Source organism: Prinia subflava, chromosome 11, assembly GCF_021018805.1.
Source record: "Prinia subflava isolate CZ2003 ecotype Zambia chromosome 11, Cam_Psub_1.2, whole genome shotgun sequence".
In the NCBI taxonomy this organism is placed as follows: Eukaryota; Metazoa; Chordata; class Aves; order Passeriformes; family Cisticolidae; genus Prinia; species Prinia subflava.
This window is the reverse complement of record NC_086257.1, coordinates 23,073,193-23,088,850: the sequence shown is the minus strand read 5'-3', so window position 1 is coordinate 23,088,850 and position 15,658 is coordinate 23,073,193. Positions and strand designations below refer to the sequence as shown.

At 43.8% G+C, this 15,658-nt stretch overlaps 1 protein-coding gene across 1 annotated transcript in view; it reads right to left on the bottom strand.

Annotated features, from left to right (window-relative positions):
* SI (sucrase-isomaltase) overlaps positions 1 to 15,624 on the bottom strand; it is a 43,592-nt gene extending 27,968 nt beyond the window's left edge. Inside the window, exons 1-15 of the mRNA XM_063408487.1 lie at positions 15,504 to 15,624; positions 14,144 to 14,217; positions 10,190 to 10,310; positions 9,387 to 9,496; positions 8,582 to 8,733; positions 6,836 to 7,007; positions 5,414 to 5,513; positions 4,674 to 4,786; positions 3,562 to 3,687; positions 2,970 to 3,101; positions 2,692 to 2,808; positions 1,981 to 2,094; positions 1,675 to 1,759; positions 965 to 1,082; positions 418 to 589 (exon numbers count right to left, since the gene is read on the bottom strand). Of these exons, the coding sequence (XP_063264557.1) occupies positions 418 to 589; positions 965 to 1,082; positions 1,675 to 1,759; positions 1,981 to 2,094; positions 2,692 to 2,808; positions 2,970 to 3,101; positions 3,562 to 3,687; positions 4,674 to 4,786; positions 5,414 to 5,513; positions 6,836 to 7,007; positions 8,582 to 8,733; positions 9,387 to 9,496; positions 10,190 to 10,310; positions 14,144 to 14,217; positions 15,504 to 15,624 (1,827 nt within the window). The remainder of the gene's footprint in view (positions 1 to 417; positions 590 to 964; positions 1,083 to 1,674; positions 1,760 to 1,980; positions 2,095 to 2,691; positions 2,809 to 2,969; positions 3,102 to 3,561; positions 3,688 to 4,673; positions 4,787 to 5,413; positions 5,514 to 6,835; positions 7,008 to 8,581; positions 8,734 to 9,386; positions 9,497 to 10,189; positions 10,311 to 14,143; positions 14,218 to 15,503) is intronic.
* Positions 15,625 to 15,658: the final 34 nt, after the last annotated feature.

The window sequence follows — 15,658 nt, the reverse complement described above, 5'->3', positions numbered from 1 at the left end:
GCCCATCATTCTGCTTCTTCCAGATTTTACCTTCCTATTTGGTGATCATATGCCCAGAATGGGAAAGAAACTTCAAAGCCATTCAAATTTAAATCATAAAAAGGATTTTGGCTATTTCCCTTCTAAGTGGATGTCTCTAGCCAGGATTGTTTCACATCCCTCACCAGTGTTTAAAAATTACTAAAATAAGAGGTAGATTGGGATATATAAGATAATAAGTTTGTGACCCACTTTTTGACAGCCACAAAAATCAAAATAAACAGCCTAAATCAAAAAAATCAATAATTGAAAAGGACTGTTCAAAGGAGATTCCTAAAGAGGGTTAATTTTGAGGTGTCAGTGTAAGTGGTTATTCAGAGATTTCTTGGTTAGACAATCTGTTCTGTTTTGAAAGGATGGCAGGAACTGGTGTCCTACATAGGGAATTCCGAAGAGGTTGAACTCCAGCATTCCGGGGATGGCCCATCTCAGCTGGTCCCACGTGGCTGAATTGTCCCCCAGCCAGTGCCCCGTGAACTTTCCTGATCCTGCAAAGGTGGACCTCGAGATGAGGAAGCTTCTCTTTCCTGGGAACACCTTCTCGATGGCTCTGGAAGGGAATGAGACTGGGATCACACAGAGGAAAAGACAACACAGACATTGGTAACTCTGCACAAAGCTGATTTATACTAATTTGCACTGATTATTCCTCCCAAGGATGGGGTCATCCCTTTGGAAATGTGTTTTAGCAGAGCTCAAGGTACTCATTTGAAATAATCTCTTTACACAGCTCTGACAACCAGCTTGTGGCTTTTCCTCCCAGCTCCAGGCTGTGGATTTTGCCTTGGCTAAAGCGGCTCAGAAGTAACCCAGCATTTTCCAGGAATCTCGTTCCTTTAGCAGTCAGGTCCCATGGGGCTTTGGAAAATACAGGTCATGCACTGTTCTGAAACCCTTCTGCAGGATTTTGGGGTGCATTCCTTACTTCCTAGTGGATATGGCCATGGAGTAACCATAAAGATTGTGGACATCATATTGCTTCCCCCAGTTCTGCACTGCATCCAGGCAAAGCGTCTTGGAATACATGAGTTTGTCCAGAACCCCTTGAGGAAAGGAACACAAATCGCACTGGTAAGGCACGTTTTTATTATTAATATTTCCAGTCTTTAATGCGCATTTATAATATCCAAGCCTCCCTTTTTCCTCTTTATTCTTCCACCCAGGCAGTTTAATTACTCCACAACCAGAATGCTGCTCTTGGCTCTTGGTTTGGTTCATCTTTGCTCTGTGATATTTCTGCTCCTGAGCTTTGCACCCATCCAAGGAACTGTGCTCTAAATTCCTGAATCACCATCTGGCAACACGCTGGCAAAGGTTACTTAAATCTACTATTAATACAAACTGTGAACTCCATTTTAGTTCTGCAAATATCTGAAAAGCTACTGACAGTGCAAGAGGATCATTGCATTATCAAACATAATTAAGGCAATGACAATATCTAGTAACTATTTAAAAGAGGAAGTTCTATGAACCACACCTGGAGTATACAAATACAAGCATATAAATATTATTTTCTGTCAATAGGAATGTCCAAACTCTACCCGTAAGGACTACACTAAAGTCATGTTTTATCCTTGAAGGCAATTAACATTTTATTTGATATTTTATTATTCTGATTAAAGTAGCTGGACTCACTGGGAGTGTAAGGAGGGTAGTTTAAGTCATTTGGTGCACAGCCTCTTTTTGAGCCTTGAACAAAGTTGGACACTTCATTCATATCCTGGAAAGGAAAGATGCAGGATGTAAGAAAGTTGCCTTAAGTACATTTCCCTAAAAAATCTTCCACTCTATTCTGTCATCCTTTAAAGAATCATTAGATCTTCTTCAACATTTTTGATCACAAAAATACCTTTCAATCCAATAAAAATTCAACATACCAAACATCTGCTACCACCTCTATTTTAAAAATAAAACCAGAAATAAAAATCCTGAATTACTCACAATCCACAGTCCATCATAGGGCACCATGTCATAGAAGAGTTTGCACTCATCTGCCCACCAGCTCGTGCACTCGGGGTTGGTGTAGTCTGGGAACACAGTTTCCCCTGGCCACACCTGGAATATTCAAAGGAAAATAATAAATGAAACTTTGAATGAGATTAAAAAGGGTTTGTAGATCATGGACCTGCTCAGGTTGGACGGGAGCTTGAAGAACACAAAGAGTAAAAAATCCTTAACTTTGAATTTTTCAATTGCTTTCCTTGTGAGTCTCACAAGGAACAATACACAGCTGGGAAAATTCTCAATAGAGGTTAAGATTATAAATTAAAAGGTTAATGTGGGATTTGGCTCTTCAGTTGCTACTGGAAATAAATAGGAGCTGGCTGATGAAACATCCCTTGAGCCCTTTGTGTAGGGTAAATGAAAAAATGTGGGAAAAAATAGGGCTAAGGTGAACATGTCTGATTTTAATTGCTATTTAAGCTCTATTTTTCCTTAAATTTTTTAAAAAAATATTCATTTTGATGTAGAATTAGTGAAAAATACCTTTTTAATGTAAAAAATTGAAAAAAAGCTAAGAAAGGTTGAGAATTACCATGGTCTACAAGAGACCTTACAGACTCTGCTCTCACTGGCAGGTAAGTCCCCTGAGCTAAACGAAACCACAACAGCGACAACAGATCAAATTAAAAAGTGTAAAACCACAATTACCGCCCCGACCAGCGTTGTTCCATCGGACTCATTGACCCAGACTTTTCTCTCTGTTCCCCTGACGTAGCTTCCATAGGGACTTCCATCAGCCAGACTTTGGGTGCTAATAGCAGGATCCTAAAGAAGTCAGAAAACAACAGAGAAAATAACAAATCAGGATATTCCATCCATTATTACAGGCTGTAAATGCAATAATTACATAGAATAAGTAAAGATTAATAATAAATAACTGTAATGAAAGTGTCCACAAGGGGAAAAAGGAGTAATTAAATGCTTACCAATATGATGATATATTTTTGTCCATACTTATGTAAATAATCTGCGAATTGAGGGAGGTCTTTAAATTTCACCTTGTCATAAGTAAAATCTTTCCTATTTTCCATATATTCAATATCAATGACTTGAGCATCCTGAAAGAGAAAGGAGTTCAGCTTTTCCATGAAAAGCAATAGGTAAAGATTTTTATTAGCTCATTTTCTTCCCAAGTATTAGCTTAATATCAGGGTCTTTTTATTCTGTTGAAGACATCAGGTACATGTCGCCTAAAATCTAATTTTAAAAGTTAATTGTATTTTGCCTTTGACTGTCAATTATTAATAATATATGGTTCCATAACTGTCCATAAGACATTAAAAATAATGTTTCAAGAGAAGAAAAATGGATAGAGTTGGAAAGAATTAAAGACAAATTATTACACTAAAGTCTTTGAATAAATCTATCTGCAGTTAACCCACCCCTCATCCAACCTTCTGATAATGGGTCTAACATCAAAATGAACAAAAACCTTTGACACCACAGGTTTCCTGACCCAAACTGGTGGAAAAGGAGGCGGCTGTGGGGCCCCATGTCCTGCCCACAGCCCGTACTCACATAGGGCAGGCCCGTGGCCCTGTTCCTCTCCACGATTTCCTTCACCTCGTCCAGGGAGGTGTAGCCGTAGCGGCTGAGCTGGAACCCCAGGCTCCAGTAGGAGGGCAGAGTTGGCAGTCCCACGAGCTGGGAGGGGAGAACAGAAACCCCACGTGCTGTTGGACACCCTGAGTCACCCCAGCCCCTTTCCCCTCATCCACTGACGCCTCAGGATTTGATCTTTTCCATTTCCCATCCGTGTGCACTCCTGCAGTTCTTTAGGCTGTGGCTCCAAACTCCACTCCCAGGCTCAGCTGCTGCTTTCCCATTTGGGCACACACAGCAATTCCTCTGCAGGCCTGGCAGTCACGGACACCTCCCTGCCCCAGGCCTGAGAGATGGGAACAGAAGGGAGCTGGGGGAAACCTGGGGTAAATGACTTCATTAGCTGGAGCTGTAATTGGGAGATGAACCCCGATGTGCAAATGGACCCAAGTGACCAAAGTGTGAAACCCCGGGGTGAGCCGGGGCCCATTTTGGGTGCAGCCCCTGGGGGGCTTTGTCTGCCCCAAATGTACCTGGAGCCCTTCCATAAACAGAACTGCTTTTTATTCCCTGAACTCTGCCTGGCCTCTGCTTTTATGTAGCCCCAGAAAAAGGCATCACCACATTTCTCAAATCTACACTAACAGCACACACTAAATGAACAGCCCACTCCTGAATACAGTAACCTTTCAAATTTATTTATTTATTTAAATAAATACTGCTACTTGGGGACAATGCCCATTCTTTAAGGTGTCACTGGAACCAAGCCAGACCTGAAGAAGTGCAGAAGACACTCAGTGATGTCTTGTGATCATAAAACCCAGACAATCTATGAACACACTCTCTATCCCATAATATTGCCACATGAACAGGAATTTGTCCTCATGACAGGAGCAAGGAAACATAAATTATTCAAGAGACCATCTCCAGCCCTAATGACCAGAGTGTAAATTACAGATTAATGAATTTTGGAGCTCTTGGGCCTCGAGCACAGTCTCCTCTCCAGCCAGAGAAAGAGAACATTATAAAATAAATCCCAAGCACTTTGAAAAAATCTGTTCAATGCCTAATCCCTGTAGTAAAGGTACCTGCAGGTACTCCTGGACTACTTGCTCTGGAGTGTCCCCAAGGAAGATGTAGAAATCCAGGATGCCTCCAATGGTTCTGTAGGTCACTGCTGGAGCAGGCTGCACCACAAACTCTGCCAGACAAGAGAGCACAAAACCAGTTCTGAAGGACAGGAAACTCTAAAATGGCTCTGCCATTTTCAAATTGATGATTAGAGAATTTACTGAAGCAAAAAACACAAAAATGCCTAAAGGACCCTATATCATGAATTGAACTTGCAAAGAAGGGGAAATCAGACAACTCTTTATGTGTCCTTATTTCCATTCCTTTACCTCCTACAGAGAAGAGAATCAGAAGGAATCCAATGGTTCAGCCTTTTATCTCTGAATTTTTAGTACAACTTTCCAGCCCAAAGATGTGCAGACCCCAGTAAATATAAATATATTTATCTGAAGGGACTAAAGGACATTTACTACCAAGTGTTATTCACCACAAGTTTAGTGTCTTGTTCCAGGGCAGACCTGTACAGCTTTTGGATGAGTTCCTGACCCTCAGATTTCCAAAATCCTCCAGTTAACTGGGAGCTACTCACTGCTTGTATTTGAAATATTATTAGACACAGGGTAGTGGCTGCCCTCAGATATTGGGGGTGTTTTTAGGAAGGGACACTTACATCAGCTCAGTTTTTATTGCAGTCCAAAAGATCATTGCAAAAGGAATTCAGCTTCACTGCTCAGAGCCACAGAGAGAGGTTTCTTACCCATGGCATTGCTGTTCATCAGGAAAACACCAAAGGAGGCTCCAGAGTTGTCTTCCAAACACAGGAAGAAAGTGTGGGCTCCATATAAATTATCCATTGCCTAAAATAGTAAAGGGGACAGGCAAGCTGATTAACATCTCATAACAGGGTCTGTTCTGGAATATTTCAAAGTATATCACATTAGATATATGAGAACTTGACACAAATCAAAAGGCAGCAAACAGCAGAAATTTAAATCCTGACACGTCCCTGTTTTATATGTTCTGTTTTTCCTGGGGTTTTCCCCTTATTTTCCATTAAAACAAGGATTTGCCCAATACACAGATAGCAGATCTGATGGATCTCCAGGAAAGCTGGCTGATATTGCAGCTCTATTTCTGGGGAATAAATGTGCTCTTCAAGGAGAACTTGAGAGGTGCTTCCAGCCCCTTTCACCACAGATTAGGTTTTACATCTAATCTATATTTCTATTCATCCTACAAGGCAATAATTTTGATGTCTAATCTATGGAAATAGGAGAGTGCCTTGCTGCTTTTTCATTTCCTTTCTAATTCTTTTTTTTTATTTCTGTTGTTATTATTAGCAACATAACCCCTCAGAAATGCTAAGAATTGTTGCAATAGTTGTGCTTTTTCTCCTGAAAAAGCAAACTCAGTTCAAATGAACAAGAAACAGAACCTGAGGAAATTGAAATCAGCCTAACTTGGTACTGTTAATGTGATTTTATCTTAATGAGTCTACACTCAGTGGAGCCATTCAGTTAAGAATTATCTTCTAACCAGAGAAAAGAGTGAGAAGGAATCTCAAGGCAACGGGTACAAATTCCAGATTATTAATTAACTACACAGAGCCATCCCACCCTCAGGTTTCAGTCTGTATATCTCCTGTTGCAGTGGAACAAAAGTTCTCTCTCAAAGCAGGGAGTTGCTTTATGAAGCTGAGGTAATGGGGAAAATAACCTCACAATTATCAAAAAATGGGCATCACAGAAACTGCTTCATAGAGGACAGCCAGAAAACTCTAGAAACAAATAGTACTGACAGACATGTTTTATTTTGGAAAGAGACAGCTGTTAAGGAGAATTCTTCCATAATTTGAGCTCCAAGGATGTTGCTGAAGCAGCCTGGGCCATCTGAATTGAACCCTGCACGCTGCAGAGCATTAGGGCATATTGTTATTTATGAGATTATTTATTTATTCTGATTATCAGTAGAAGCTGAAGACTCATCTTTTAGGGTTTATCCACTGGTTTCCCACTGCACAAAAAATCAGGGAACATCCATCAGCCCCACGGAGCTTTTTACTAACAACAACACGCAGTGCCTGGAAAACCTTCAGGGAAAACTCAGCAAATGTGCTCAGTGCCTGAGAGGTTTGGCTCACAGAAATGCAAAGAAAAAGGAGAAATAACCCCAGACTCACAGCAGAGGGGCCAGTGTCCCTGCTGAAAATGGGCCAGGTTTTCCAGTTGAGGTCGTGCCTGTACTGCTTGTGCACGTGCTCGCCCACGCCGTAGATGTTGCTGCTGGGCAGTTTGATGGAGAGCTGCAGGAACTGGTCAGAGTACTGCAGGGGCCCTATGCTCGTGTCAAACCTGGTGGGAAAGGGCAAAAAAAAAGAGAGGAAAAAGGAAGATTTTTACCAAGAGTTGTCGCAAGGAGTGTTCCTGCTCCTTTGGGCTGGAGCTGGGGGGCAGAGTCATGTCTCCACCCAGATCTGTCAGGTTTTCTTCCTTCTGCTGTTGGAATTAAAACTCTCTTTTGGGGCCTAAAGTGGACCAAATGATGGTGGAAGATGGCAGACTTCATCAATAATCAGGATTTTGGTAATGAACTGTCGTAATACATTGTCTTTTTATAAGGAGGTCTCTGTTTCATTGGACTGTTTAAGAATTGGGGAAAATCAGTGATCTTGTGCAAAGAAACTTGGACAAGGATTTGGACAAAATCAAGGATTTATCTCTGAGGGGCTGCCCCTATCTCATGGTAGCAACAGCTTCCTCTGAGATCGTCAGAGTCCAACATCACTGTCATTTTTTCTTTAGAGTCCCAAACACTTTTATGAAATTAAACAAAGGCCTAAGGAAATTTAGACAGTATTCCAGATAATTGTTCCAGTGTGGCCCCAGAGGTGTCTCAGCCCTCTCCCGGACCTGTTTAATCAGTCAGGCACTGCTGACTGCTAAGTCCATCTTCTGTGCCCTCCGTAATTGCAAATCAATCATTACACAGGATTCCAGGCAAGAAAACAATACCAATAAGAGCAAAAAGCAACCCTTCATTAATTAAACCTGCAGCCTTGCTAATCCAGGTGGCCCAGCCCTGTGACAGGTAATCATTCCTGGCTGATTTAATGAGCACCCTCATCCTGGCACTGCCCCTCTCTGAGGGCCCTGGGACACCTCTGGGTTGGTGGGTTTGGTTTTATTTATTTTTAGAACATAAATGGGATGAGAAGATTCAATGTTCAAATTCATTAAATATCTTGCACACGACCAGCTGCCCTTGGATATCAAGGTCTAAAGGGCAGCCCGATTTTGGTGGTACAAAGTGCCTCAGCACGAGTGTAGTAAAGAAGATAAAAGGTGCAATCAGGAGGGTTTTTCCCCTCGTGGTTTGGGGCACTGGCAAAGTGTCTGTCAGATAACACAAATTCCCCATATTGGGATTTCCCCAGCACTGGGGGAACGTGATCAGAGGGCCACACCCAAAACCTTTCAGACAGAGCTTCCCATCTCAGACTTTGTTCCCAAAGCCATCCCAAGAGTCCTTGAGGGGCATCCACCAGGCAGGAAAAGGAAGCAGTAGAGCCTATACCCAAGAGGTTGTTCCCAAAGTCATCCCAAGAGTCTTTGAGGGACATCCACCAGTCAGGAAAAGGAAGCAGTAGAGCCTATGCCCCAGAGGACACCTCACAGGTGACTCAGGCTTTGTTCCCAAAGTCATCCCAAGAGTGTTTGAGGGACATCCACCCGTCAGGAAAAGGAAGCAGTAGAGCCTATGCCCCAGAGGACACCTCACAGGTGGCTCAGATTTTGTTCCCAAAGCCATCCCAAGAGTTCTTGAGGGGCATCCACCAGTTGAGAAAAGGGAAGCAGTAGAGCCTGTGCCCCAGAGGACACCTCACAGGTGGCAGCACTGGCTCTCAGGAGGCCCCAGCAGCACTTACAGCACTCTTCCATTGCTGGCCCTGGTCACCACGAGGCCGAAGGGGTTGTGCTTCAGGTCCACCCTGTAGGCGAGGCCGGTGGCGGCGGTGCCCGTGAAGGGCCGCACGTGCTCGTGGGGCACCTCGAAGCGCCGCGCGCCGGGGTCGGTGATCTGCACACACCCACACAACACAAACGTTTTCCTTCACAAATTCACCCCTAATGCAGACATTATCCACAGTTCTGACTCTGTTCTTTCCACCCTTTTCCAAGTCTCCCCTTCTGCTTTTATTGTTACTCACTTCCAGGTTTAATTACTCATCTTGAACCATTTTCTTTGCAATATTTGACTCTGTTTCCCAGGCTCACCAGGAACCCTCCACAGGACAAAATCTCCCACAGAAGTTTCTCAATCCCACAAGGCACTGATACCCCACACCCAAGGCACAGAGACGAGCTCTCCATGGAAAACACAAACCACTGGAAAAGCTAACACTGTCTGTCAGAATGACTGAGAGATGTGACCAGGCCATAAACAAAATGTAAGTAAATACATTTATCCCCCAAATCTTCCCGTGATGAGGACAGATGGCAGATAACAGAAAAGCGGAGCTTTTCAAAGGCCTCGATGATTTTTCATGCAGAATTCCCACTGTGCCAAGTGCCTGTTAACCTGAGGCATTGCAACAGCAGGGAGGACAACGACAGCACTTGAGTGGGAATCATGAGAGGGCTCCAGAGGCATCAACCCTACACTCCCTGCACAGGCAACCCCACATCTGGCAGAGAAAAGGGCCCTTGAAGCAGCAGAGGACAGAGGCTGACCTTGAATCGGAAGCGGTTCTTTGTCTGGTACTCTCCTGTGAGCAGCACGGTCTGGATGTCATTCCCGAAGAGGGAAGGGGATGGCAGCCTGTTCAACGTGGCCTCGAAGCCTTGGGAGGCAAACACCAGGTGTTGTGTGGAATGGGACATCAGGGGGTGCATTGGAACCCCAGGCAGAGAATTTCAGAGAATTTCAGAGAGTTTCAGAGAGTTTCAGAGAGTTTCAGAGAGTTTCAGAGAGTTTCAGAGAGTTTCAGACTTTCTGTGCTGACAGGCACTGACCCCCAAGCAAACAACCTGAGGCCATGGAAAAGGCTTCCAAAATTGAGTGACAGCCTTGGATTGTGGGGATGGAGTTTGGATAGAAGTGTGTGATATCACAGGGTGCAAAACTTAGATTTTAAGGGTTTAGAATATAGTAAAATATATAAAGCAAGATGGAGGTTTTAAAGTGTTGACCAGTCCTTCTTTTTCACCTTCTTCTCCATGGGTCTGGGTGGGATTTTGTAATTGGACAGAAAAGTCTGCATTGCGGGCCATGGGTGGTTGTTTATTGGTTAAAGTAAAAATAATTTAGGTGTCATTTCTTAATTGGGCAAATTGTGCTTAAAAGACCTTGGAAAGAGTTAGAGTCATTATTCACTTTGTTAGTCAGAACTCACTGCTTGTGAGATAAGAAATAATAAACATCTGAGTCTGAACACCAACTGCACCACTCGAGCATTTAATTTCAGCTCTAATAGACAAAAAGGAGATAAGAAACCCTCAGGGGTGGGACCTGGGGATCCCAGCCCAGAGCTTACCTGCCTGGGTGGATCTCTGGGAGCCCTGCACTTTGTAGCCATGGTTGGGTGAGAAGAAGCACCAGGGCACGCTGGTGTCGCTCTCGGGGCTCCAGCAGCAGCCACGGAGGGAGCAGGCACTCTGAGCAAGGGCAAAAATCAAAAATCAGCAGGGTTCACACAAACAGATCCCTGCTAAAGCAGTTACAGAGCACGTTGCACCCCAAATACCAGAAATGTTGGTAATTTGTGTGCTCAGGTCAAGTCCCCCTTTGGAAAACTCTGTGGAGTGAACTCAGTGGCACAGAAAAAACTAAAGAGGATTTTTTTTCTGGATTCAGAGTAAAGTTGCTTATTGGGCGTGCATTCTTTCTTAAGACCACAAGATCCACAGGTAAAATAAACAGTTTAAAAGAATTATTGAAACATTTAAGCTGTAACAGATACAGCAGAGTCTGGCCAAAAGTCACACACTGGAGAGGGTGTGAAATTTATCATGGGATTAACATCTAATAAACATCTATATATGCATAATTGAATGTTGTGTATAATAGCTACATTTAAATGTAATTTTCCAGTATCAGAAATATTCAGACTGCTCCTGCATAGCCTCCAATTGAGATAAATAATTTTTATTTTTAAAAGACAAACCTATTGTTTCAAGCCTCTGTCTCAGTGTAGCAGCACCAACCTTTACACTCTCATTCATTAAAAAGCTGGAATTGCTTTGCTGTTGGAAATTAACTCGTTCACGTGCTGTGTGTGTGAGGTTTATGTTTGGAGATAAGATTGGGGCAATTAATCACTGAGTTTCCACCCATTTTCTCTCCTTAAACCCCCATTCATTACTTAGGGCAAAGGACAGTGGCAAAACAACTCTCACTGGGGGTGAAGGGCACCCATCAGGGATCTCAGGTATCCAATTCCAAAAGGGACACCTTCAACACCTCACTTTCACCTCCCCACTAGCAGAAGCCCTTTCTGCCTCCATCTGATTGTGCTCAGATGCTTTTAGTGTTTGCAATAAAGATTTCAAATATTCTGCAGCTTGAAATAGGTGGGCATGACCCAACCCTGTCATTGCTGCTGTCCTTGTTTTGGGGTTGGAGAGCCCAAACTGGTCAGTGCAGGTCAAATTATTTTCAGAGGCTCTGGACAGATAAAAGATGAGGCAGCTCCAGCCCAGCAGTCAGGCAGGAGCTGAAGGAAGCACTGAGGGAGCTGGCAAAGCCACTGGCTTGGGAAGTCGCAGGGAATTTATTTGATAGTGGTTTTACAGAGCACAGAAATCACTCAAAACCACCCCAAAACCACCCCAGATTCAGCACACAGAGAAATGTTTTTCTCTCTGTTATGGATTCATCCCATCAGAAAACATTTGCTGTCATTTCCATCAGGTTCCAAGCCAAAAATAAGGCTTGCAGGAGGGATGTAGGGACTCTTTTCACCCCTTTGATACACAGAGTGGTGTTAAGCCCTTTGCAAGGCTGTGACAAACCCAGGCTCATTTCCCACCTCCCCAGATCCCCCCAGGAGAACTCCCCATTTCCCATTTCTAAACTTTTGTAAAGAAGAGGAAGCACCAAGCCCTCCAAGACTGCAGAGATCACAGTTTCACTCCCTTACTCCATTTCCCTCATATATAGGGGAATATCCTAAATATAAGAGCAGATTTGCTACTTCCATCTTCTCATCCCTTCCCAGACCAGTGCCCATCCCATAAAAAGCAGAATAAATTGATTTTGCTAAAACCTGGCAGTTCAGACATCCCCATTCCCAGCTTTCTAAACAAAATTTTCTTTTCCCCAGCTTGTTCTCCTGAACACTTCTCGACCATTTTCAGCAGTTCCTGGACAGCCCAGTGCTGTTTTTCCAGCTGGATCCTATCCTGGCACATTTGTGTTGTTGTGGCATATTGAGCTGCCTGCACAAGGAAGGAAGCACAGGAGCTGAGGGTTGGTCACGCCTGGCACTGGCAAAGGAGCAGAGTTCACCAGAGACACTGGGGAGCCTGTTGTAAAAGCAATCATCCGCTGTAAATAAAGATGTGATCCCAGCCTGGGAGCTGTAAAAGCAGCACAATAGATACCAGCACCCAGGAAAGCCAGAGCTTAATTAGGAATAACCCTGGATACGAGGACGATGTTTGCACTGGGGTACAGCAGGAACTGAGCACCAAGGACCCAGAGAAGAGCATGGCCACAGGCTGAGCTAAAATGTGCTGCTCTGTGCATCCACACAGGCCTCTGCCAGCAGAGTATTTTGGGTAGAAAAGCACAGAAACCAAGCCCAAACCAACAATTCTGTCTTCCCTGAGCTTTCAGAGGTGTCAGCCTGGCCTACACGAGCTCTGCTCAGTGGAATTCTTGTTTTACTGGTGTGTTCTGCTTGTCTGATCAGACCTCCTGGCAATTTTCCACAGCAGTGAATAGTTCCTAAAGATCTTCCTTCTTCCAGCATCTCTATCTTCACCAACCACAAGATCAGATAAAAAACATCTATTTCTTCTTTTCTTCCTTTTTTTTCTCTTTCCTTCATTTCTTCCTTCTTCTCTTTTATTCATTTCTTTTTTCCTCTTGTCTTTATTTCTTCTTTCCTCTTCTCTTTCCTTCATTTCTTCCTTCTTCTTTTTTCTTCCTTCCTCTTCTCTTCTTCACTTCATCTTTTTCCCCTCTTTTCTTCATTCCATCCTTCCTCTTTTCTTCTTCATTCCATCCTGTTTTCCCTCTTTTCATTTTTTCCTCCCTTCCTTTTTCTTTTTCTTTCTTTCTTTCTTCCTTTCTTTTTCTACCTCTCATTTCTCCCTTCTATCATCTTCTCTTTTCTGCAATCCTACTCATTTTCTGGCTCTGTCCTGGACATCCTCAGTGACTGAGGAGATCAAGGCAGACACTAAAACCTCCCAGACCAGCTCAGCTGCTTTTCCCTGCTGCTGTTTCTTCTGGAAACCCTTCCCCAAAGCCCTGCAGAAGAGTCCTGCAGGTACCTGAACTGTGACAGTCGCTGCACTTCTGTAGCCTGACACAACCAAATCACTTCCACGGAAAACCAGGAGTGAATGGAATGGCTGGGATGGGATTCTGCCTTTCCTCAGGGAGTAGAGGTGATATTTACCTCCAGCCCTGTCAAACCTGCTGCCTGCTCTCCACTGACATTCAGGAATCATTTCTTTCACCTCCAATTCCAGATCAGGCATCCTCACTGTTGCAGTCTGCCCCTACTTTTCTGCTGGGAGCTATGACCTGATTGTTTTCAATTCTCTCCCCCCAGCTGCAGCCAGGGCACCACTGCAGCTCCTGCACTGCTCCCCCCTGCTCGAGGAGGGCAGCGCTGCAGGTGGGGTGAGTGGTTCAAAGGCGGTAATTACAGATTTAAATGATCTGCACGGCTCCCCCTGCAGTGCTGAGCCCGTTCCTGGGGCAGGGAAGGAACCTGAGCAGTCGAGGAGCAGGCTGTGATTTGAACCTTTCCTAACCCATCCCCTGCAGGACTTTATTGAACTGCAAATCATAACAAAACCCATGGCAGGAGAGGCTTTAACAACAGCCAGCCCTGGAATTATGTGGGAATTTCCTCCGAGGTTCAGACAGCTGGGTAACAATTTTTCTGCCTCTGTGAATGGCAGAAGTACCTGTCACATCACACTGGGTTTCTTTTTCTCCTAAGCTGCTCCTCCCCAGATCACACCAGATGAACCCCTTCAGAAAAAGTTGTTAAAAACCACGAGTGACTCTCTTAACTGCCTGTCCAATATTTTTGTCACCCCTCCCCAAACCAGAGAAATCAGAGCTCCTGTCAGTGGGCTGGAATGGTTGTGCAGGAGTTGAATTCCCCTGCAAACACTGGGGGAATCACAGATTTAAACAAGTTAAGGAAATACCTGATCTAGCAGAGACAAATTACATTTTTATAAATGAGCAGGAGGTTTTATGGGATGACATCTATTTTCTAACATTTTCCAGAATGTTACCAGACCTTTGTTGCCAACTGATCTGGGATGCAGTCAATTCTCTCTGCTGCTGGGATCTTCTGACATTGTGGGTAAAAGTCTGTCAGGGAAATAAAGGAATGGGTCAGAACTAGGATCTCCAAACTCAATAACTCAATTCCTTCTGAACTCAGCACCTGCTTCTGCTGGCTGCTTCCCTGACAATAACAGAGATTCAAACCACTATCAACCACTGCTTCCATGATTTATTTTTACCTTTGGAAAATGGCACACAATTATTTCAGGTATGAAAACATCACTGTAAATTTTTGAGCATATAGGTAGTTTTGATAATTTTATTTCATTAGTCAATTTTTCAGCGACTGCTGTGGGTCAATGGGCTCCACTTCATCAAACATACGTGCAAAAATAAAAATTGGGAGAACTTTTCTCAAAGTGGGCTGTGGTGGTGCTCCTTCCCCTGAGCCAGAGCTTTCCACAGGAGCTGGCATTGGAGCACAGGGAAAAGCACCTCAAAGCTCCTGTGAAATGCTGCTTTAGATTTCAGGTTTGTGGGACTGAATTTAAGTTGGGCAGCTTTGGCTGATTAAAGGGAACACTGAAGTGACTTTATGTATTTGGGAACATTGTTTATGTCTGGGAAAAGGACTGTGAAGTGCAGGGATGTGCCCTGGGCTGAGAGGGACACACCCTCAGATTTGCCTCTTTGCATCATCTGCACTTGTGGTGTTTGCTCAAGAAAACTCCTGCTCTTGACAGAAACAGGAACAAAACATGCAGATATTAGTCTGGATGGGCAGTTTTATTAAAACACCGAGGTGTTTGCCTTGTAGAAGCAATAATTTGTATTTTTTCTGCCCATTTCCACCTCCAAGCCTTTTGCTTCAGTCCCTGTGTGTGAATGGAATTACACAGAGTGGGACTGGAAGTAAATCAGGTGCTCTGCACACATCCCTGAACACAAGGGTCTCCTGGTTTATCAGTGCACCAGCAACAAGCACTGTGGGGTTTAAGGATTATAATAATTAATAATTATTAATAATCATTATATTATAATTAATAATAATTATATTAATAATGTCCCACACAATTTGGCTGCTCCCACATAGCTGATCAGGGGGATTTTTTTCAGTGCTATCTGTTTTTATACACAAAAAAAATTTGAAATTATCTGAGCTCTGTGTTCCTCAAGAAAGTCCAACCAGTGGAGGGGGAGATACAAAATTTTCCACCACAGTAAATCCCAACTGATGCCATTTATTGCTGTCATAACTGGTAGCTTGGATGGGACCATCCAAGGAAGGTCTGGCCATAATTCACCTGTGGATAAGGATAAGAACAGGAGCTCTGGGTCAGAGCTGGGGGTTTTCCCCAAATCTCACTCACCTGGGGATTTCACCCCGGGCTCTCCCGTGGCCAGCAGCCCCACGAGCACACAGGCGATGATGGTCACCACAGAGAAGAGCACAATCAGGGAAATCTCCAGCCCACTGAACTTCCTGCCCATCTGGGAACCCAGAGAAACCCCATCAGTCAAAGTA